This window comes from Sylvia atricapilla, chromosome 7, assembly GCF_009819655.1.
Source record: "Sylvia atricapilla isolate bSylAtr1 chromosome 7, bSylAtr1.pri, whole genome shotgun sequence".
NCBI classification, from domain to species: Eukaryota; Metazoa; Chordata; class Aves; order Passeriformes; family Sylviidae; genus Sylvia; species Sylvia atricapilla.
In genome coordinates, this window is record NC_089146.1 from 32,051,797 (window position 1) to 32,074,874 (window position 23,078).

The window sequence follows — 23,078 nt, forward strand, 5'->3', positions numbered from 1 at the left end:
CCGTGAGGGAGCGCAGGAGCGGCACACGGTGAGGGAGCGCAGGAGCGGCACACGGTGAGGGAGCGCAGGAGCGGCACACGGTGAGGAGAGCCCGGGCCGTGAGGGAGCGCAGGAGCGGCACACGGCGGGCACAGCCCGGGCCGTGAGGGAGCGCAGGAGCGGCACACGGCGGGCAGAAGCCGGGCCGTGAGGGAGCGCAGGGGCGGCACACGGTGAGGGAGCGCAGGAGCGGCGCACGGCGGGCACAGCCCGGGCCGTCAGGGAGTGCAGGGGCCGTGAGGGCGGTCCGGGCTCTGAGCAGCGCCGCCCTCAGCGCGTTCCCGGCAGTCTCCGCCGCTGGGGGCCGGCGGCGGCGCAAGATGGCGGCGGACAGCGAAGTGAGTCTCTGTCCCGCTCCTCCCGCTCTCTCCCTGTTCCCCGACTCTCCCGCTGTCTCCCCCACCTCTCTCCGCTCACCGCCTCTCCCGCTCTCTCCCCGCAGCCCGAGTCGGAGGTGTTCGAGATCACGGACTTCACCACCGCCTCCGAGTGGGAGAGGTAGGTGCTGCCGCGCCCCTCACTGGGTGACGCGGGGGCTCCGGCGAGCCCGGCCCGGCCGCTCCTGGTGGGCACGGCCGCACTGTTCCCTCCGGCCGGGAGCTCCCGGAGCCTGTCCCCGGAGCCTGTCCCCGGAGCCTGTCCCCGGAGCCTGTCCCCGGAGCCTGTCCCCGGAGCCTTTCCCCGGAGCCTGTCCCCGGAGCCTGTCCCCGGAGCCTTTCCCCGGAGCCTTTCCCCGGCTGTTCCGCGTTAGGCTCAGGCCGCGGCCGAGGAGCGGCTTAAGAGGCGCTAGTGCTGTTTCCGAGCTTAGTGAAAGGTCTGGTTTAATACCTGTTTGCAAGGGATTAGAATATACGTTTAGAAGGCTTATGTGTTTTCTAAGTAGCTGTCTGATTGTTAAGACAGCCGTCTCACAGCTGAAGCCTTTAAAAGTTAGTAGAACAACGTACGAAGGAATTTTAGGTGAAGAACGCTCTTGCATTATGAATGTGTCGTTTTTAAAATGCTTTTTCCAATAGTGATAGTGCTTATGACGGGAGACAAGATTTCAAATGCTGCGCTTTAAATCTGAATTTAGCGTAATTTTTGTCTTAAACACTTATCTGTGAACAATGAAACAGGAGTTAAATGTTACGTGCTGCAGTACGAGATAAATAAAAAGGTGAGATTCTTAAAACAGTCAAAAGATGCTCACAGCTAAAAGCAACTGTCATGTAAAATGTAAGCATAGGAAGACTGTTTTGTATACAAGGAAGCAGTTGGTCTGACTTTACTGTGATACTCGTTGTGGTGTTTGTTTGTTTGTTGGGCTTTTCTAAGGAATTCAATAGTAGAACAACATGCTACCTGCTTTTAGGTGGCTGAATTATAATATAAATTTAGTGTTCAGCAGATATTAATGCTTTTTCCCTTCCTAATAGATTTATTTCAAAAATAGAAGAAGTATTGAATGACTGGAAACTTATTGGGATTTCTTCAGGCAAACCTCTAGATAAGGTCAGTGACTGCTTCTGAATTTTCCTGTAGAATTTGAATTGCTAATTAATAATACAATAGTGCACATGTGTATTTCAGTTATTGCTGTTTTCTTAGGTGTGGCAGATAATGACTTTATTGGGGAATTTCACTTGTAGAAGTGTCAATTTGACAAACAATTGCTGTAAATTCATTGGTGGGCCATTTGCCAAACAGGCTGTTTCCCTGACAAAGATGGATCTTCGTGTAGGGCTTAGTGATTTTTTAAAAATTCTCAGTTTGAATCTGGGAACATGCTGGAAGCTGCTCTAAATACTTAAGGAGTCCTTTTGTCCTCCCTTGTGCTTTTCTCACACCTAGTGAACTTATGGCTGAGGTTTGCACAGTGCTGCTTGTGACTCAGTGTGCTCCATAGATGGGAGAGATTTTTTTGGGAGTCTAATTAGAGCCTTTGTGATGCTTTCTCAGTCCTGTGAAATGCAGAGGAAATTGCTGAGCTCTTCTGCATAGTGATGCAGATAAACTCAGCTGGTTTGTATGGACTGGCTGCTGTGTTTCCAGAGGAATCTTACTGCTTTTCATTCCAGTCAGGTACAGAGTATTTGGAATAAAAACTTATGTTATCTAATGAACTGCACCTTAGCTGTCTCTGTATTCCTGCATGTCTTCTTTTCTAGGCCAGAGCTCTCTTCTTAACACCCTTTAAGATCAAAGGATTTTCCAAGTGGCTTTTAGTAGGAGCAGTGGGGCTGATTTTCTTATACATTCCCATGCTGTATTTTTGTTAAGTAATTAATTATCCTTACAGAAGTTCTGTAAGCTATAGATAAAAATAGTAATTTGTTGCTGAAAGTAAATATCAAGGTAATATTTGCACAGAATGGTTTAGGTATAGATAAAATCCCAGGTGGGAAACTTCTGTTTCTGGGCAAAGTTGAGGGTGCATATATTCAGATGTGCAGTTGCATATGGGAGGATGCAAATCTTTATTATCTTGTAGTTCAGAGACTGCAAGATGATACTTGGTTTTTTGAATGAACGTGATTATTGGCAACATGGATTTTAGCAGCCAGCTACCTTTGTAATGAAGAGCTTTAAGAATTGCTCTTTGAAATTACATCATGCTGAGAGGTAGAAAAACATGTATAAACATTATTGGTCACATAGGCAATATACTTTTAAAGACTAATGAATGTTAACCTAAATTTATGAGATAATGTCTTCTTTTTTTTATATGCAGGGTATATTTACCACAGGAACATGGGAAGAGAAATCAGATGAAATTTCGTTTGCAGACTTCAAATTCTCAGTTACCCACCATTATCTTGTACAAGAACCCAGTGACAAAGACGGGAAAGAAGAGCAGGGAGAAGGTACCTGACAGTTCCCTTCCATAGCTGTAAGGATAATGACAAAAGACAGTGTCAGAATGTGGAGTCCACAGTGTGCTGATCTGCACCGGTGTGGGATTCTCTGAGATCTGATGAGTTTGATCTGACATTTCTGCTTTTAGTTTGCTTTGCATTCACACAGTGCTAAAACAAGGCTGGATTGATACGATGATACATTGATTATGTGTCAATTTTGTCACAGATGCCCTTCCTCTGCCAATGCAGGACTTGCTGTGCATGAACAATGACTTTCCTCCTCGAGCCCACTGTCTGGTGAGATGGTATGTGTGCTGCCCCTCATCCCTACTGCAAATGAGTGTAGCTATAGAGATCTGGCATGATCAGTTGTATATTTGTTTTTTCAATTAGAAGTTAAAGCTTAAGTAAAATGATTCTTTGTACTAGACACAAGAAAAGAGTGCAAAAAAAGCCTACCATAGTGTGCTTTGTTTTTTTTTCCCCCCCAAATACTTGTCTTAATTTCATATATTAACCAAGCTTTTATATATGTAATATTCAGGTACATTCTTAAAAAGGAAAGCTGCACCACCTTAAGAAACAACAGCTATATTCCTAGTAATGCAAATCTTGAGCATATAATAGCATTGCTCCTAGAGATAGGTTTTATATATTGATAGTTTCAGTCATTAATACATAAACCAGAAAACCTCAGGAGTGTTAGCCCTGGAAGTCCTCCCAGTCAAACACATCACAGTGTTGGAATGCTGTTAAGCTCAGGTAGTTTGTGATTCCAGGATCTGCAGCACTCCATGCCCACTCAGTTCTTGACCTCTCTAAAAATAAAGAGGTACTTTCATCAAATTAACAGATTCCACAATCTGTTGGTGACAATTAGGTTCTCCAGGTAACAATATTCTTTTTTTAAATCACGTTTCAGCTGCTTGCCAGAGACTGGAAATGTGCTGTTTTCTCTTTCTCCAGGTACGGCTTACGTGAGTTTGTGGTCATTGCTCCAGCTGCAAATAATGATGCTGTTGTTAGTGAATCCAAGTGCAACCTCTTGCTGAGTTCCATTTCCATTGCACTGGGCAACACTGGCTGGTAGGTGAAAGCATAAACCTTTTTACATGTCCAGGTAAAACTCCAGCATACTGCATTTGTGAGGAAAATGTATTAAAATGTTAACAAAATATATTAAAAGTTTTTTGTATTTGCACTGTAATGTTGTTAGAGAAGGGTTAAAAATTATTCTTGTGTATAAAGATTGAATAGATGTTTTGTTTATTTTCATTATTATTTAAGAACCTTAAAAGCTTTTAAAAGCTGCTATAAGCTGTTGGAATAATTGGTAATTGATAAGGCATAATTTTTGCCAGAGGATTTCTTCCCTATGTGTAGTAACAGTAACTTCTTAATCTTCCTCAAAAATTACATGGACTGAAAATGAGCTAAGTGCAGTCATGGAGAGGGCTGTGATTATGGCATGGCAATTTTTTTTTGCATTCTGTTTAATAATGACATTAAAAGTGTTTTTCTGTGATTCCTATGAAGTGTTTCAAAGTGTGTTAGTCTAAGAGAAAACGTATTAATGTTCTAGGGTGACTTTATGATGCTTGTATCCCCAGCCATCTGTTCTGTTTGTGCTGTATGTTGATGAAAGGATGAAATGTTGTTGAAATTATGCTGGAACGTTCAGCCAGTTGTAGAGCCCACAGGACAGCAGGACAGTTCAGTGATCTGCAGCCTTGGTGTTTTGCAGTCAGGTGCCACTGTTTGTGCAGATCCACCACAAGTGGCGGCGGATGTACGTCGGGGAGTGCCAGGGCCCGGGCGTGCGCACCGACTTCGAGATGGTTCACCTGCGCAAGGTGCCCAGCCAGTACACACACCTCTCAGGGCTGCTGGACATCTTCAAAACCAAGATTGTAAGTGTGAAGCCGATGCTACAGGTCGGTTGTGTTCAGCCCAGAGAGTGCTGGAGAGGATTTACTCTTTACATGGAATTTGTTCTCTGATGTTTTGAAGGGCTGCCCTTTAACGCCCCTGCCTCCAGTAAACATAGCTATTCGGCTTACCTTTGTGCTCCAGGACTGCCAGCAGTACTTCTGGCCACAGCAGCCACCAGGTAGGAGACTTGTGTGCTCAGAATAACTTGTTCTCAGACAACCAGTCAATGCTAAAGGAAATATTTGTCTGTCTTGCCAGAAGAATTCAAGCATTTTCTGTTTTCTAGGAAAGGCTTCAGTCCAGTCCCACTCTGTATGATGGGCCAGCCAGCCAAAGCTGCTCTCAGGTTGTAGCTCATGGCTGGGACAGGGGTTTTGGAAGCGTGGGTTAGTCAGCATTTGAAAATACAGGAGTGTTTCTAAAATGGTGGTATCTATGTGGAATGAAAAAGGTGACTGTGAAGAATTCTGCCCTGAATTTCTTAGGGAAGTGTTTAGATTCAGATTCTAGGAGATGCTGGTACTTAGTGGGAACTTTTGTCAATTTTTTCCATAAAGTATCTTTTTTCCATACTTCACTATTTAAGTATTAACAGTGGGAAAAGCAGAAAATACTATATGGACCTCACTTGAGGTAAAGATTTGGATTTTTGTAATTGTTGACACAGTACTGAATTTAATGCAGGAGGAATTTCTAAACAAGTCTTTTGTAGTAGCTTTGCATGAAGGGGAGAAATAATATATAGTCTTAAATGTAAAGTATATAGAGCAGGCTTGATACGTTTATGCCATAGTGATGCTGTTTAAGAGAAACAGAGATAGTAACTCGTTTGGTACTCTCAAAATGATCTCTCATATTGTTGCTTGATGGTGGCACTGTCTTCCTTGAGTATTAAGGAATTGTTTTTAATAGACTTATTTCTATATAGGTAATAGCAGAAAATAAATGATAAACATCTCGAAGGTAAATAAACCCGTAGGAAAAACAGATATTAGTTCCTCTTTAACATCCATTTTATTAGAGATGTGATGTTTTAGGTACAAGGTGGTGGAACAGTTAAAATGCCCAAGTTCTTTTCTTGACTTGGTAGCAGTTTTACATAACAAGCTTGAGGTATTTAGGGTACATTTGGAGAGACAGAACTCACGTGGCCTTGGTTATCTAATTGTTTGGCTTTCCTTTGCTTGAAAGAAGTATACTAATCAAAATTCTGCATTTTGTAGAAGTGTGCAGTGAGGTTGATTCTGTACTCTGTAGCTAAGGAATGTATGTTGAATATATGATTAAAGAGAGTCTTGCTTATTAGAGAGAGAAAGTCAGTGGTTAACCAAGTTTACCTGAAAAACTTGGGAAATGAATTCCACAGATTTTATCTTTTTATTGTTTCTGCAGACACAAAATCTATTTTCTGTATTCTCTCTGACTTGCTGTAGTTATTCACTAGGTCAGGGTCTCAGGTTTCTCGTGGATGAGTTGTATCATTCTTGATTGGAGCAGTTTGAATAACTTCCACTCCTTTAGTAGTAGTATTGTGGTTATGAGGGAGCCAAAAAGTATGTTGCAGAAATGGGAGATGGACAGCATCAGTTTTACTGCTATTGCTACATACACTTGTGGTTTTATGTTCTCTGTAACTTACATACCATCACTTAATTAGCTCTTCTCTAATAAAACCAAAGAATTTAAATGTCTTTTATCTTCTCTGCAGAAGAAATTGTGTAATAAAGTTATCCAGATACTTTATCTGTGTTAATACCTCACTTGTTTTGTTTGTAAACAGTTTGCCAGATGCAGATAAAATTGCAGATCAGATGCTGTAACAGCATTATTCTAATGGCATTACAACACATTAGTATTATTACCCATTTTAATTTTTATTCAGTGGAGGCTGTCTGGTTTTGATTTATGTATTTGAAGGCTATAATATGGGAAGTGCCTGAGGGTGCTAGGGAGGCATCTCTAAGTACCTGGGACTACGGGGAACCCCCAAGATCATTTGATTAAGTCCTCTTTTGATAAAATTGTTAACTTTTAAAAGTAGTTTCTTCACTCTGCAGAGTTGCTTTTTCAGAATCTTCCTTTTCTGCTTGGAACTGATTTCCTGCCCAAGTGTTTTTATGGCCCTTCTGTGTCTATTCCTGTGCCAGCACTGAATCTTCAGGGCTGTCTTTATAGCTCTCATCATGGCCTGCATGAAGGGAGTAACCTTCCCTCAACACGAATTACAGGAATTTTATCTGTCCCTTTGGATGTCCTGTTCCATGGTTACTTCCCAGGTCCTGTTGGAAGCAATTGCTTTGACTCTGTGTTAGGATTGTGTTCTCCTGCCTCAGTCACTGTAACTGCTCAGCTCTTCTCTGGTCATCCTGCAAGTCTTTGCAGTGAAATGAAGGTGATAATGCTGCTTCAAAGGTTCCACAGATTCTTTATGGAAAATGTGCTGGTTTTTCTCCAGATATAGATGCTCTGGTTGGGGGAGAAGTTGGAGGCCTGGAATTTGGGAAGTTACCATTTGGTGCCTGTGAAGATCCTATTAGGTAAGAGTTCAGAAAACTGTTTTATAGCTTCCTTCATGGGGGACTTCAAGGTGTGTTATTTCAAATTTTAGCTTTGCCTATCTGCCACTTAGCATGTCCAACAGACACTTAATTATTCAAGAACACCAGAAACATCTGTGAAGGGCAATGGTTGGATAGCAAATAAGACCATTTGTGAAATTGTCTGATGATACTCAGAGTTGAAGCTCATACAGTTTTTACTGTAAGCTTTTGCAGCATTATTTCTGAAATTATTATCTTGAAATATATCTCAAGATAAACGTTAAAAATTATGTGCTTTGTTCAAGCCTTGAACTTGCTCTCATGTATGCAGTGAGGAAAGTTAATGGAGAACAAAGCACATAGAGGGAGACAAATATGAACGATCACAAATACCTTTCAAAACATGAACTGTGCTGGAGGGAGGACTTTCTGCTGTCATTGAAAGACTGAAATCTTGTTTTGTTTCAGTGAGCTGCATTTAGCTACAACGTGGCCTCACCTGGCAGAAGGGATAATTGTCGACAACGATGTTTATTCGTAAGTGTCTTGTCTGAGTTACAAATAAGTGTCCTTTTTTTGCTCACTGCTGCATTTTAGTGTCACCTCAAACACTGTGTGGCTTTGCATGTGAAAAAGAACCCATTTCGAGTAATGCTAATGTCAGCTGATGGAACATCTAATTCGGGAAAACACCTTTTGAAATGCATTTCTGTGAGAAAATATTACTGTGTTGTAATCTCAACAGAACACAAACCCCTGGTTTTGAATTCTCATGTTAGACTTGACAGTTTTGTGTGTCACGTATTTCCTGGAAAAGATGATAGTGAAGCATGGAAGGTAAAAGGAATTCCCTGCTTGATATCCCTCTCCCAAAAACTGTCATCCAGGTTTTCTGCTAAAGAGGAGGAAGTGTTTGTTGTTCCTGTCATGCACATACATGAGAATAGGGACTCTTGCTTGCATTGCAGTGTTTGTCATGTTCTCCTATGTAATGTGGTGACCTTGCTGGTTATGACATGACATTTATTGAGAATTTGATACTCATCTTTCCTATACTTACAGTAGCATTTGGTTTTCTTTTTTCTTTTTTTCTTTTCTTTTCTTTTTTTTTTATTTCCTTCATAATTTTTTCCCCCAAGTGACCTGGATCCACTTCAAGCACCTCAATGGTCTGTGAGAGTTAGAAAAGCAGATAACCCTCAGTGTCTCTTGGGTAAGATACCAGAATTTCCTGTCTTCTCTTACAGCTTTTAAACTAAAACTACTAAGTTATGAAGTTAGAGTTGAATTGTTGGTTACCTGATGGCTTCTGTTTGCTCACTCCCCTTATTTTTTTGAGTGAACGGTATTTTGGGCTTCTTTTTCAAGAAAACAAGCTTTGCAAATACATAAGTTCCTGTTGTAGTCCATTCTGTGTCTGTGGTGATATTCAAACCTGGTCCCTTATTTCACCAGGTTCCAGGGAATAAGAATTTTCTCTGGAAAATTTCTCAGATTTCGTAGAATCTTCCCATTTTATTAAGTGTGTTTTGCATGTATCCATCCCCTTAGTTCAACCAACCTGTCTGACAGGGAGGATTAATACTTCTGGATAGCTGTACTCCTCTGTCTGTCCTTGTCTTTAGGCTTGTGGGGAAAAGGGCTTCAAAACTTGCCAGGTTTTGTCTTGCTTTGGGTGAATTAAACTGCAGACAGAGCTGTGCTCTGGAGAGATGGCCAAGAGCTGCCTGGGGGTGCATTTACCTGAGCTTTAATTATGTGGTTTAAGATATTTGTGCTTCAGAACTAGTTATCAGATGTTCTTTCAGAAGAAAAGATAAAAATACTGTCCTTGGGGTATAATTTGAAGTGTTGGCTCGTTGTTCAGTGAGATTTTTGGCTGAGTTCAGGAGCTTTGTTCCTCTTACAGGTGACTTCCTTACTGAGTTCTTCAAGCTTTGCCGTCGGAAGGAGTCAACGGATGAGATACTTGGAAGGTCTGCATTTGATGAGGAAGGAAAAGGTAAAACTGAAGTCCAGTTGATTTGTGTTATTTGTATTTGTTTTGTGTCAGTTTACCCTCCCTGTACTCTTACCTTGACTGGTATTTATAGCTTTTGCTCATTTTCTGTAATACTCCTGGGAATTTTCTGGCCAGAGCTTCATGGGGAAATTTCTCATGAATTCTAGACAAGTTTAGCTGCTGGAGTCCCAGAGGGACAATTGCCTCTGTTATGGTTGTGGCTGTTTCTTTTTGCAGGAGTATAAAAGCTTAAAATATGACTAGAATGTACAAGAGTTGGTTATAGGACACATCAGATTTCTTCTGCTGTTTGTATTTGCTAAGAGCAGTGAGTATCAGGCATAGAACCTGCCAGCAGAGGTGTAGCTCTGGGTCACAAGGGGTTAAATATCAATACAAGGTAAACAGGCTGATGAAGACAGGTGAACTTTTGAAGCGACATGTTCTAGTGTTTGGGGGGTTTTAATTTTGCCCTAACTGTTTTTTATTTTATTTGCTAGAGGTGGCTGATATCAGCCACGCGCTGTCGAAGCTCACGGAGCCAGCACCGGTGCCAATCCCCAAACTGTCAGTCACAAACATGGTTCACAGTGCCAAGAAAAAGATCCGCAAGCACAGAGGTGTGGATGAGTGTCCTCTGAACAATGATGTGCTGAACACCATTCTCCTGGTGAGTGAGCTGTGCCTGCACATGGATTCAGAGAGCACATGGACTTCACACACTGATGCGTTTGGTTTGGAGCCTGTGGCAGGTTTAAAGATACCTGATGTCAGTTCCAGTATTTGAGTTGCATTTATCAGCTTCTTGGAACAGCCCAAGTTGTTACAAGTCTGTGTAAGCCCACTCTAAGTGGGCTAAAACTGATCTCTGAACTCTGCTAACAGTTTTAATTATAGGGACTGCTGGTATGAAGGCAGCGATAGCTTTGTGAAGAAAGTGGGAAAGGCAGGAAAACCATACTGATGGAGGGTTATTTTCTTTTCTTCAAGTTCTTATTTCCTGATGCTGCTGACAAACTTGCAGAAGTATTTGAAAGCAGAGCCAGCACTTCAGCAGGAAACAATCCTCCTCCAGAGAATGAAGATTATGTAAGTTTTGAGTGACACAAGAGAGAACACAATTTTGAGTGTGTTTATACAGACTTTGCTGTGCTTGCCCTACATCTTGTAATACTTAGCTTTTGGAAGAGGAATTTACCTTTGTAGAATCTCTAGGCAGAAACAGTGATGATTTCTGTTTCCTTCTAATTCTTTCTTCCAAAGACTGTAGTTTTTGGTATCTTCTAAGCTTAAAATGTTGCTTAGCCTCTTACACTGACAAACAGGAAAGATCACATGGTTTTGGAAAACAATGCCGTTGTTTCTGTATTTTTTGCTTTCTTTTATTTCTTCCCTAGAATCTCTTCAGTCAGTTTAAGTCTGCTCCATCTGACAGTCTGACATATAAGTTAGCTTTATGTCTTTGTATGATAAACTTCTACCATGGCGGGGTCAAAGGAGTGGCACATCTTTGGCAAGAGTTTGTGCTGGAAATGCGTTACAGATGGGAGAACAACTACCTTATTCCAGGGTAAGACTTGTTGTTGTTGCTCCTTGGTCATAGAAAATGTTCATTGTTCCAGGAACTGAGTGGGCTCACTCTGACTTTAAAACACACCGTTTTGGGTTTTTTTAATTTCAAATGCTATCTCTGTTTTTTTTTTACCCAACTTCCTTAATGCAAGAAAGGGCAGGGAGTAGGAAAAGCATCTGTGCCCTCCTTTGAAAACTTAAAAATGCCTGGGGAAGCTCAGTTTAGATATTCACTCCACTGTGTGAATGAGGGTGGGAAAAAAACTTCCTATGGTGTAGTTTCACTTCTCTTCCAAGGGAGCTGTTCCAAGGTTCTGCTGGTGCAATGGCCTTTTCATATATTTTGGTTGGGGTTTGGAGTTTTTTGCTAATGTGATGGACTGGCCATTTAATCACTAGTTTGTACTTTGAAATGGTTTCACTAGTGATGAAATAGAAGCTGAAATGTATAGCAATGACTCCACTGTATCATTGCACTTTTAAAAGTACAAAGATGGTTAATTCCTGTTTGAAAGCAGTTACCTTTTCAACTTCCAATTGGAAAGCTGACCAGGAAATGCAGGGTGTTCCACAGCAGTGTGAGTGATCTCTGAGCTCCTGAAATGACCTCTGGGAAATACACATAATTTAAATTCTGAGCTTGTCACTGAGACAACAGAAGAGCTGTGTAGTTGAAATGATGGGGCTGGGTTCTGTGTGGGTATTTGTCCCTGTTTTAGGTTTCATGTGAATTAAGACCACATGTGTGTGAAAGAATCAACTTTGTAATCGATAATGGTTACACTTCTGCCTTTTGTTAGATTAGCTAATGGCTCTCCAGATCTGAGATGTTGTTTACTGCATCAGAAACTTCAGGTAAATATCCTAAATTTAAGAGTGATTTTTCTCCTAAGGAAACTGTCAAAATTATAGCAATTCTTAGCTAAATGTGTTGTGTTTGTAGATTTAGTTGTGCTTGTGGTTTTGGGTTGTGGAATTAATTTCTTGAGAAAAATTTTGTTACAGCAAGTTCAGTGGAATTGTTGTCTTTTAGAATTGTAAGACCTTTTCAGTGGCTCTACAAGTTTTTATGTAGGGTTGTCTCCATAAGGGAAATAATTGCTGAATAATTTTTTTGTTGTTGTTCCTTTAACTTGTTAAATTAGATGCTAAATTGTTGCATTGAAAGGAAGAAAGCAAGAGATGAGGGGAAAAGGGGGAGCATGTCTGATCGTTCCCCTGGTGGTGCTTCTGGTGATGGTGCCAAAGGAGGAGACCACTCTGGAGACAACCCTGACAAGGAAAAAGAATTTGGCAAGTCTTGGGAATCATGGAGTGACAGTGAAGAGGAATTTTTCGAATGTCTCAGTGACACAGAAGATCTTAAAGGAAATGGACAGGAAAATGGCAAGAAAGGAGCAAAAGAGTCAGTCAACTTAAAACCAGAAGGTCGCTTGCATCCACATGGAAAACTGATGCTGCTGCATCCAGGGGAGCCTCTCTATGTTCCAATAACACAGGTGAGGGAGCAGGAGCTGAGCCAGATGTGCAGTAGAATACACAGAACGTGGCTCATACCTGGGACTGAGAAACTGCCAGTAGTTTGCAGGTTACAGCCTTGTCTGTTGTTAAAATTGCTGAGCGTTTTTGACCTAGGACCTTGTTTTTAATCTTTATAACTTAATGAGGCTGTTAATCTCACACACTCTTTGTTTTATTTTAGAGTGAGTGTCCCTACTAAATTTCACTTCAAACAATATTTGTAAACAAGAATTAAACTTCCTTGCTTACTTTAAATTTGGGGTTCTTTTTATTTCCAGTTCTTGAGGCATCTCCCATCCCCTCCTTACTTTCTTTTATATAAAGTAAGAATTGCTGTGGTTCTTGCACCACAGAGATTTCTGCCTGAATTTGCACAGTAATGTGTCAGTTTTGCTGCTGTATTTGGTTTTTTTATAATTTCTCAGCTCACATCTAAAAAGCCCACAGTCATTAGGTTTGGTGCCATTCCCTAAAGCAAGTTTATCATCAAACAACTAGAAATGTTACTTGACATCAACAGGCTTTCCTGCAGTGACAGGGATGAAATAGGAAGTGGTGCTGTCACAGAAAGTAGTTTGAAATCAGCCATGCCTGAAGAATACAGTGGTTTTCATTCTCCTGAGAAAAATTATTTCTAATTAATGTTGATTTGCTTAGGTAAAATACGAGAGCAGAGAATAGTCAGGCAAACTGTTCTCAGTTAATTATGTGCTGACAGTATCAACAGCAAAAATTCTGCTTTGCTCTGGGTAGATTTTCATCCTTCTCAGCAAAATCGTACCAGTCACACACTTCCTGGATTTCATTTGGACTTTGGCATTTCAGCAATATATCCTTACATTGTTACCTCAGTCACAGGTTATTTGCTGTTTAGTTTCTTTGTTAGTGTCACCTTCAGATACACAACTTGAGGCTGAAATGTTTAATCAGTAGAGAGCTGTGATAATTTCCTTTGAGCACAAAGGGAGCAGAATGAACTTGTGGCGAGCGGGAGCTCTCCTGCGTGTCCTGGCTGTGTCCGGGCTGGGTTTGCGGAGGCGCAGAGGCAGCTGGAGGGGCCGTGTGTGTGTGTTTCCCGCAGGAGCCGGCGCCCATGACCGAGGACCTGCTGGAGGAGCAGTCGGAGGTGCTGGCCAAGCTGGGCACGTCGGCAGAGGGCGCGCACCTGCGGGCGCGCATGCAGAGCGCCTGCCTGCTCTCCGACATGGAGTCCTTCAAGGTGGGCTGCTGCAGCTGCCGTGCAGTTACATGCTTTCTTCTTAGTTAAACTGCCCCTCTTGCTTCTCTTGGACGCTTCTGAAGGTTTCCGAGTTGTTTTTCTCCATAAAACGGTTTCCAGTTAGTTTCAAGTGGAAAATAAAAAATTTTTATTTTGGGGAAAATTCTTTGCACATTTCAGACTCTATAAGGATGTTATCTGTTATGCTGTAATATCCCAGTAAATTTACACAATGTCTGTGGGAAGGGAAGAGACACATCAGACATAAAATTGATAATTCTGAATTAAAACAGCCACTCATTCATCAGGTTAGGATTGGACTAACTGTGGTTTTGGGTTTCCTTTCTTGTCTGAGCTCTGCAGAGGGAGCTAAGAGCACATCCACTGCTGTCATCATAGGAGCTCAACACTAAAAAGACTTGAGATTCTGTAATGCAATAGCCATATATATATATATCTTTTTAATTATTGCAGTGTTTATGGTAAAAGGATATCACGTGCTGTACAGTTAGAGTATTTATAATAAAACAGTAATCAGTTTATTCACAGTGAGTCATGGCATATTAGATATATGTAGAAGCTTTATTTATATGGTGCAAGTAATCTAAAACCTCAAAGTTAAAATAGAGAACTGTGATTTGAAGCACAAGTACGTTGGTACTTCATTGGTACATCTGATGGGAAACTGGGATTCCTTGTGTGTTCTGGACCTGTAGATGTAGCTAATTGTGGTGATATTGCATCTATGAAAAGTGAAGTTATTTTTGTTGGGGGAAGATTTTTTTAAAAAGAGGAAGAAATGGTGAATTTTGTCATTGGAACATTAAAAGATAGAAAATCAGTGCTGAAAGCATACTTAGGCAGACAACTGATTCCTTTAGTCTTTAATGGGATAAGCTTAGTGAAAATTCCTACTTCTTGCATGTGGCAGGTGCCAGGTAGAATCATAACAGTATAATTTTGAGCTTGCCTGAAATAACTGATGAATTTAATGAATGTGCATACAGATGAGAAGGTGATTTCTTTTGTTGTTGCTGCCGATGTGGGTTTTACCCCTTGCCATTGTCTTGGTTTATGCTTTATTCCCTCTGACCTAGTGTACAGTTTGTTGGCTGTGGGCAGAAGAATTTCCTGAGTTTTGTCTCTTATTCTGATCTCAACCCACTAAACCATATTGCCCTCCTTACCCAGGCTGTCATGCTTTTATAGGATTTTTCAGGAACACGTGTTCTGTCCTCTCCTCCCTGCAGGCAGCTAACCCTGGCTGTTGTCTGGAGGATTTTGTGAGGTGGTACTCGCCTCGGGACTACATCGAGGAGGAGGTGGTGGATGAGAAGGGCAATAAAGTCATCAGGGGCGAGCTGAGCGCGCGGATGAAGATTCCCAGCAACATGTGGGTGGAGGCCTGGGAGACAGCAAAGCCAGTGCCAGCACGGAGACAGAAGAGGCTTTTTGATGACACCAGGGAGGCTGAGAAGGTGAAAGCTCTGGGGCTGGTGCCAGTCTGGGCTGTGATGCTCCCTGCAGCCCTTCCTGCCTGCCTGCCTTCAGTGTTAAAACACTGACAGCTCCTTGCACTGTGCCCTCAGAGCTACTGAACTGTTTCATGCATGGCTTAGTGGGTTGATTGGAAATTCCTGCTGCTGTACTGGAGGGTTTTTGAAGTACCTAAAAGTACCCAGTGTTACTTAGGTATTTCTTTGAATTATTAGTAAATTAAATATTTATCAGCATAAATACTAGGAATAGTTTAGTTTCCAAATGCAGTTATTTCTAGTTTTGTTCTAACCTGTTGGGAGGATTAGTGTAAAACTGCCTCTCAAGTCCTGTCTCACAGTGATGTTCCATTCTTGTGAATTTATCTTTCCTGTGTAACCTTATCTTTGGGAAGTAGTTTTGATCACTAAAGTATTACATTTTCTAATGTTGCAGGTGCTTCATTACCTTGCAGTTCAGAAACCAGCTGACCTTGCAAGGCATCTCCTGCCTTGCATCATCCATGCAGCTGTACTCAAGGTAAAAGAGGAAGGTAAATAATGTTTAATAAATTATTAAGATATTTAGGGGGGAACAGTGATGCAGTCAGTAATTACAACTTTGTTTCTTCCTTAAAATAGAAGCAGTAGAAGATATCTCTTCAGTTAAGAAGATTATTAAGCAGATAATATCCCATTCCAGCATAGTGCTACGTTTTCCCAGTCCAGAGGACAAGAAGTTGGAAGTAAGGCTTTTGTAGTGATTGAGGCCGAAAACCTGATAGACTTGCACACTGTTCATGGCAATATTAAAAGAACATCTTTTAAATTTACTCTTTTATTAAACTCTTGCAGGAAATCATCGCTCAGATTATGAGTGTGGAAGCCATCATTGCCAGGGCAAGGTCTCTCAAAGCAAAATTTGGGGTAGAGAAATGTGAAAATGAAGAGGAGAGAGAAGATCTACAAAGGTGATTGGTTTTTTTTTTAAATTCTTATTCTTCACTTCATTTTGTTTTTCCTCTGATGCCCTTGTTTGTACTTTCAAAACTTAGGACAATGGTGACAATAAAGAAATACTTAGGAATCATATTTGGGTATCCCTGTCACTAGACTGTCTAGAGATGATGTGTGTGGGTACCCTCAGTGCTCCTCCAATTAAGCATCTCTTTGGAGACATTTGATTCAGGTTTTTTTAATAGAATTTGGTTTCATCTTGACAGTACTGGGGACTAACTTCTTTTTTTGCGTGTACATAAAAGGTATATTTGATGAGCTCTGTTATCAAAGCAGTAAAATTAGGACTAGAAATTTAGTATTTTTTATAAATATAATGGAATGAAATAGCCCCTTCCACAGTTTTCTTATTCTTGTCTCCTTGCTGATGTGAAACATCACTGGGCAGCTCTGAATGGGAAGTGACAAGGAAAGTTCCCTTGCATCACTACCTGCTGTCAGATTATTTACTGCTGCTCAAGATGACTAATATGTTACAAAACCCAAGTTAACTTCTTGCTGCTGTGCAGGTAGAGAGAGAAGACATTTGTGCAGTACATGTTGAGGTGTGATGTCTGACCAAAGCAATGTCTGTGTGCTAAAGAAAGTTGTCACATTGTGAATACTTCTGCATGGCCAACGCCATGGAGGCTTTCCTGTTGTTTTTACACCACTGCTTTAGGAGCCTGGCTTTCATTCTTAGGTAACCAAGACAAGAAGCTTTTCCTTAAAATTTAAAAACAGAGAACCAAGAGAATCTGCCAGTCCTCTCCCCCTGAGCAAATGATGCGTGGTGAAGGCCTTGGCACAGGAAACAGCTCCTTTAGGTCAGCACACTGCATCAGGCCAGGGATTAACCATTCCTTTTTCCTTTTCAATCATTTGTTCCTTCAGGTTTGTGAACAGTCTCCTGGAGCAGCCAGAAGTGCCAGTTGTTGGTGCAGGAAGAGGACCTGCTGGCAGCATCATTCACAAGCTGTTTGTGAATGCTCAGAGGGTAAGAGAAAGCTGCAGACACTTCTGATTTAACCAGAATGAGGCAGGGGATTTTGTCTGCATATCTGCATGTATTGTCATAAATGTGCTTGAGGTGTTTTCTGTGATGTTCAACATGATTTTGGCAGTAACAGAACCTTGCAAGACCAAAGAAGAGTGAGGGAGCTGGGATGTCAACAGTTGAAGCCAGCTGGGTAGATAGAGGTGTCAGTAATGCTTTATGTACTGCAAATGGTAACATCAGTAATGCTTTTGAGGCAAGACAAATTTCTGGCTTATCACAGCAAGGTCAAGTGTTGATTGTTTCACAGAGGAATGCAGAGAAACAGGTCATATATATTTTAGAAGGAGTAACTTCTTAAACTGAGGCTTATGCTTGGAATACTCGAGATTTCTTCTGTGGAAACCAGCATGCTTAGAAGTTTCAGTTTTCAGTTTCTGCATTCAGTTTACCTATTGCCAGTGTTGCATCTATTTTCTGGAGACCCTTCTCTTGCTGATACTGATATAAATGTTGCCTTTTCCTCTTAAGCAGTCTTTGGAATAATTTGCTTCAAAGTATTGATTTCCAAACCTCATGGACTGCAGTCAGCCTTCAGTTTCTATCAGAATTACACCTGTTCATAGCATCAGATTTTCTAACTCCAATTTAACTGCAGTGGTAATAACAAGGTAGCCTAAAATCCCATTTGGAAATAATTGCTGGAAAAAACGTTGTGATTGGGTGTTAAACACTTGAAAGGGATCAATGCTTTTGTAATAATTTGTATTTTGCAACTCAGCATAAAAAGGACCATTCTGAAAACAGACCATGGTTATTCTGAGGAATGAAAATCAGGACGCTTCTTTTATTCTTCCAGTCTCTAGGGAAAATGTGTTGGCAATCCTGAACCTGCCAACCAGCCACCTTTGCAGACTCCCCTGTAAGGCCCAGGACTGTGCCCTGTAAGTGATGCACACATATGCACTTGCCTCTCTAAGAGGGGCAGTGTGTTTTTAAACCTGAGTAAGTTTCTACCCTTAGGATGTGTGCAAATTTCTAGGGTTTTGTTTTGAAACACCACTAACTAAAGCAGGGTTACAGGTATTTCCCACTAGTAGCTGGTCAGTGTTAATTAAAGTTTCTTAGTGGGACAGGAACTAACTTGATATAAACCCCACTTTGTGTTTAACCTGACAAGAGTTATTTCAGTAGAGAGCTGTTTGGCAAATAGAAATTAAATGAGTTCTTGTTCCTTACCTTTTGAACCTGGACTCCTCTCTGAGCTGTGTATAATGTGTTCTGTTCTTGAGTTTTCTCAGGGAAATTCTGTTAGCCACTGCATGTTCTTGGAGTGCATGATGTCTCTTAAACCTACAGTCTCCTCCTAACCTCTTGTGAGTCACCTCTGACTTGCCTTTGTTTCTGTCTTTCATCACTGATTCTTTTCTCATCCCTTTCCAAGCTGACTGAATCTTCTGATGAGGTAACCGACTTTGTCCCTCCTTTCCCTCTCATCTTCTCTGCATAGAGCTGAACCTTCTGGTAGATGTAGTGCAGCACTCAGATTTAGTTTGTACTGGCGTTCACATGTTGAGCATAAAAGTAACTTTGTGTTTCCAGAATGGTTTTTCTGCACTCATGCTTTATTTTTAGAGCCTAATTATGCATAGTGAAAAGAGAGAGAAAATGCTTTAAAAAAAAAAAAAAAAAAAAAGGCAAACTAAAAACAACCTCTCAAAATTAAAAAACCCAACCAAACAAGAAACATTTCTTCAAGTGAGTATTGATGTTTTCTGATGCTGAAATATCTGGCCATGCCTTTATAGTCTTTGTTGCCACAACTGTTTGATTGTTGATGTTTTGGGGGGAGGTGGTGATGAACAATTAGCTGGATGCTGCATTCCCAACACTAGTGCTTCCTGAAGCTACGGGACTTTTTGGACACAGATACCTGGGAAAGAAGCAGGGTAACTGTGCAAAGTGTAGCACAGGGACGATCCTCTCTGTTTCCTGGAGCTGTTTTTGTGGGACCACGTGTCACTTGTCCCTGGTGGGTTCTGTGGCCCAGCCTGCAGAGCCGAGCAGGGCTGGGTCCCCTCCTGGGAGAGGGCTGGGAGCAGAGGGGCAGCACCAAGGGGACCACGAGGGGCAGCCAGTGGCTTCTGCCACACCTCAGTGCTGGTGCCAGTGTGGAGTTGCACATGGAAGGGCCCTATTAGGGTATTGGTGTGGGTGTGTTATCCACAGGTATATGTAACTAGGGGATGTTTACTGGCCATGCCAGCCCTTCCAGTGTCCTGGCATCAGTGTTGCTGCTGAGCAGTGAGGCAATGAGCAGCCGCTGGGATGGTGCAGAGTCTCACTGGCTCTCCCATGTCAGCAAGGCTCTCTGGCCAGGAAAAGCCCATCCTGCAGTAGTGTTGGAGTCTGGAAGGCAGGTCACTGTCAGGACTGCAGTAGTGGCACTGAGGATTTTGAAGTGGAGGCTGCCATGGCCTCCTGTAGCTGCAGGGAGCTGAGGAGAGCACCCTGTCTGAGAAGGGGCCATTTCCCCCAGTCACAGCCCTTGCTTCACACTGCCAGACGTCACAAATTTCAGCTAGGCAGAGCTTCACCATTACACGAGGGTTCTTCCATCTGGTTAGTTCGCTTGATTTCCTAGCATCCCATTAGTGCTTTGCTCCGCGTACACATAAAACCTCTTGATGCGTTCCCCATTTCTGTCCTTCCTCTGAGAAGAGTTTCCCGAAGGGCAGTGTTCGGAGCAGCCCGCGCTGTCACTGTCGCTGTGCTCTGTCGCAGGTGCCCGCCGCGGCGCCGCTGGAGGAGGAGCTGCGGCGCTCGGGCTCTCAGGAGGAGCGCAGGCAGGGGCTGCAGTCCGAGTTCCCGCCGCCCACGGGCCGGGAGGTGATCCTGCGCGCCTCGGTGCCCCGGCCCGCGCCCTACTCCAAGGCGCTGCCGCAGCGCATGTACAGCGTGCTGACCCGCGAGGATTTCCGCCTGGCCGGCGCCTTCTCGGCGGACACCACCTTCTTCTGACGGCGGCACTCGCGGTGCGGGCGGGGAGCTGCAGCCGGAGCTGCCTCCCGGGACTAGGACTGGAGCAACTCATCGCCGAGGTTTGGAACGGCTTCAGGAGTGGTTTCTAACTCTCTGTCCAAAGGGAGCATATTTTCCTTTCCTTGCATTAGCTTAATTACGGACCTGAAGGGGCTGTGTGCAAATATTCATGTTGAAATTCATGCAGAATGTGCTGCTTTACACTTCAGGATCAGACTTTATCAAGTGACGTTAGTCTACTTAAATTGATATATATAAACATTAAGTAATTTATATTTATTACTAATCATAATCACAGAGCCCAGTATTTTTTGGTTAATCACTGTTTCAAGTGCTTCTGAAATATCCTTATTTTTATTTAAAGTGTACAGTTAATTCTCTAGTTCGTGCTAAGCTCTCCTGGTTGTCCAGATTTCATCACGTGTCCCAGATTGAACTAAGTGGACAGTGAGTCTGACTGACAGCCTGCAGTGGAGCACTGAGGGGTTGGGATACTTTATATCCTTCCCTGTGTGCCAGGGCCAAAGCTGGATGGAAAGGACACCCCGAAGGTGTTTGTTTCACTGTGAGCAGCTCACTGGTGTTCTCCGAGGCTATTTGCCTGCAGTCCCTGTCATCGATGGGAGAGGAGGGGACAGCTCTGTCACCTCTGGCCCCTCACCCCACACGTGCCAATGTTGCTTTACAGTGACCTTCATCTGTGTGAATAAGAATCAGCAGAAGATCAGCACTACTTTACAAATGTACAAACAGCTACAGTATTGTGGACATTACTCAATAAATATAAATGTACTGTTGGCTTTCAGTATTGCCATGCTTTTCTGTGCCCTCCTTGCACACTCTGATCCAGGAAGGACATTGTGACTACACTGAGAACACTGAACTGAGTTCTGCTGTCAGTAGCAGGATCCCAGGTGCTACCCTAAAACTTCTCTGAGGGGACAGGGGTCAGTGTCTTTTTCTCACATAAAGTTCTGTGAAGCAGAAATACGTTTTTCAGGGTGAAGAAGAGTTATTAACAAGGTAAAATCTTGTCACAGACCTTGTTTTCCAGGCTGTTGGTGTGTTTCCTCAGACATCGGGGTAAGTACAATAAAGTCCTGCAGCTGCTGCTTAACTGTGTGGCTTCAAAATGAATTACACCAGGCAATTCCTGGTTTACTGATAAGTAAAATTTAGGTGAAGCTTCTTCCCCAATACTCTTGGTTTCCTCCTCTCTAATGAAATATTACACTGCAGTGTGGCCTCTTGTAAAGGCTGTAGAAACTTGAAAGTCTCTCATACTTGATTATCAGGCTATTCCTACCTTGTCCTTGAAACTGCTGGAGAGGTGATTCCTTTACAGTCAGAAACCACAAACATCATTAACACAGCTAAAGGCCTGTTAGTCTGACTGTAGCAAATGGTGCACTCATGCAACTACCTTGTCTTAAACAGCCTTTTTCTCTGTTTCGAGAGTTGTAACTTCAAGGATTTTTCTCAGAATGATAACTCAGCTTATTTTAAGTAGCTGTACTTGAAATTGCAGCTCTGCTTTATGAGCTTACAACTCAGCATTCAAGGGGTGAGGAGCATTAAAAAAATCACCAGGAGAAAGAACTGTATTTAAAGGAACTGTATGTATGTAAAGCAAGCCAAGGTAAGCAGTCCAAAATTACCAGCATCTTGCAGTCTTGGTGAGGAGAATTTGTAGCATTTCCTAGAAACGACCTTTGATGAGACAATTGCTAATATTCAATGTTTTCTATCCTGAGTAACATTTCAGTACAAGCTGGTTTAAGTAAAACTAGAATTCAGCTGACATCAATTTGAAATGCCAAAGTCCTGTAAGTCAGGCTCATGCCAAGAGTCAGCCTTTGGTGGCACTAGAGGATCACTTGTGCTGGTTTTTGTCATAATTGCTGTATTTTATTCTGTGGTTTTGGTATGTCAACAACAAAAGGAATAAAAACTATGACATTTTCTAGGTCCATGAACTAACCCCTAACTAGCCTGTAAGAGGAAACCATGATGCTTCAAACTGGCATTAAAGTTACACACAAAAATTCAGCTTTAAACCAGGGCCATATAAAACCATGATGATCAAGTATTTTGGATGTTACAGATGATTTCTTTGGTTTAATTCCTTATTTTCTTCTCTCTACCAACAGCATGATACAGCAATTTCCGTTAAATCAGTGCAAGAGGAAAACACTAACAGTTTCAGTTACAATGTACATGAATGTAATGTGCATTTTACTTCTTCACAAAAAATTTGGTGATATCACAGCCATACTTTGTAGCTAAAGACATTCTCTTCAGCTGGCTTCTTTCCTTGGCCTGTTTAGCAGTTCTCTGCAAAAGAGAGAGACAGGATGGGGTTGGTTCAGTGAGTATTGATACTTGGCAAAACATCCAGCAGAAAGCATAAGCCCACAGTTAAACTCCAGTCTATCTTATGCAGTAGACAGCATGATGAAATGCAAATGTTTATTAAAGCAACATTTCCCCAAATCCAGAGGAAACTGCCAGACTGTAATAGTTTCATGCTGCCTTTCCACCTTGGCTGTATGGGAGGGAGAGGCTGTGAGCCCTGCAGCAGGAGGGAGCAGGGCTGAGGAGGAGCCTGAGCGCAGTTTGCCCCTGCTGTTCCCTGTGAGAGGGCCAGGATTGCTGGCTGCACATACTGACCTCCCTGTGGCAGGCTGTGCACAGGGTCTGCAGGTTCTCCAGGGAGCACTGTCCTCCTCCACTGTACACGGGCAGGATGTGGTCCACCTGCCAGAACTGCCCCTCCGCCGGGCTCCGGATCATCTCGTTCAGCTGCAGCACACAAGGGACAGGACAGGGGTGAGACACTCAAATACATGGACATCCTGCTGTAGCAACAAGGAGATTCTGGGAAGTAGCTGTCTATAGTTTTC

General features: G+C 42.4%; 2 protein-coding genes across 3 annotated transcripts in view; one reads left to right on the forward strand and one right to left on the reverse strand.

The window, feature by feature from the left end:
* Positions 1–307: 307 nt before the first annotated feature.
* On the forward strand, positions 308–20,980 carry RAB3GAP1 (RAB3 GTPase activating protein catalytic subunit 1). 2 transcript variants are annotated; one of them, XM_066323151.1, is made up of 24 exons: positions 308–377; positions 482–537; positions 1,458–1,533; positions 2,753–2,885; positions 3,106–3,184; positions 3,846–3,965; positions 4,624–4,789; positions 4,890–4,989; positions 7,267–7,348; positions 7,820–7,888; positions 8,491–8,564; positions 9,261–9,353; positions 9,854–10,023; positions 10,344–10,442; positions 10,751–10,923; positions 11,726–11,780; positions 12,071–12,424; positions 13,528–13,665; positions 14,916–15,143; positions 15,598–15,694; positions 15,783–15,886; positions 15,996–16,111; positions 17,031–17,133; positions 19,918–20,980. In XM_066323151.1, the coding sequence occupies exons 1-24, from the start codon at positions 360–362 to the stop codon at positions 20,152–20,154; spliced, it is 2,940 nt and encodes a 979-aa protein (XP_066179248.1). In that variant the 5' UTR covers positions 308–359; the 3' UTR covers positions 20,155–20,980. The 2 variants fall into 2 exon arrangements, 1 of the variants encoding a protein (XP_066179248.1); XR_010744031.1 differs by lacking the exons at positions 17,031–17,133; positions 19,918–20,980 and having other exon boundaries at positions 15,598–15,681; positions 15,996–16,084.
* A 1,080-nt stretch (positions 20,981–22,060) lies between these two features.
* The window catches only part of ZRANB3 (zinc finger RANBP2-type containing 3), a 39,809-nt gene continuing 38,791 nt past the window's right edge, over positions 22,061–23,078 (reverse strand). The window contains exons 20-21 of the mRNA XM_066323150.1: positions 22,846–22,977; positions 22,061–22,509 (exon numbers count right to left, since the gene is read on the reverse strand). Of these exons, the coding sequence (XP_066179247.1) occupies positions 22,411–22,509; positions 22,846–22,977 (231 nt within the window). The 3' untranslated portion in view covers positions 22,061–22,410. The remainder of the gene's footprint in view (positions 22,510–22,845; positions 22,978–23,078) is intronic.

Bases quoted from the DNA above. Each gene is read 5' to 3' on its own strand.
- RAB3GAP1 (XM_066323151.1), top strand. The intron at 7,889-8,490 runs GTAAGTGTCTTG...TTTTCCCCCAAG, and splicing joins GTCGACAACGATGTTTATTC to TGACCTGGATCCACTTCAAG. The intron at 10,443-10,750 runs GTAAGTTTTGAG...TTTCTTCCCTAG, and splicing joins CTCCAGAGAATGAAGATTAT to AATCTCTTCAGTCAGTTTAA.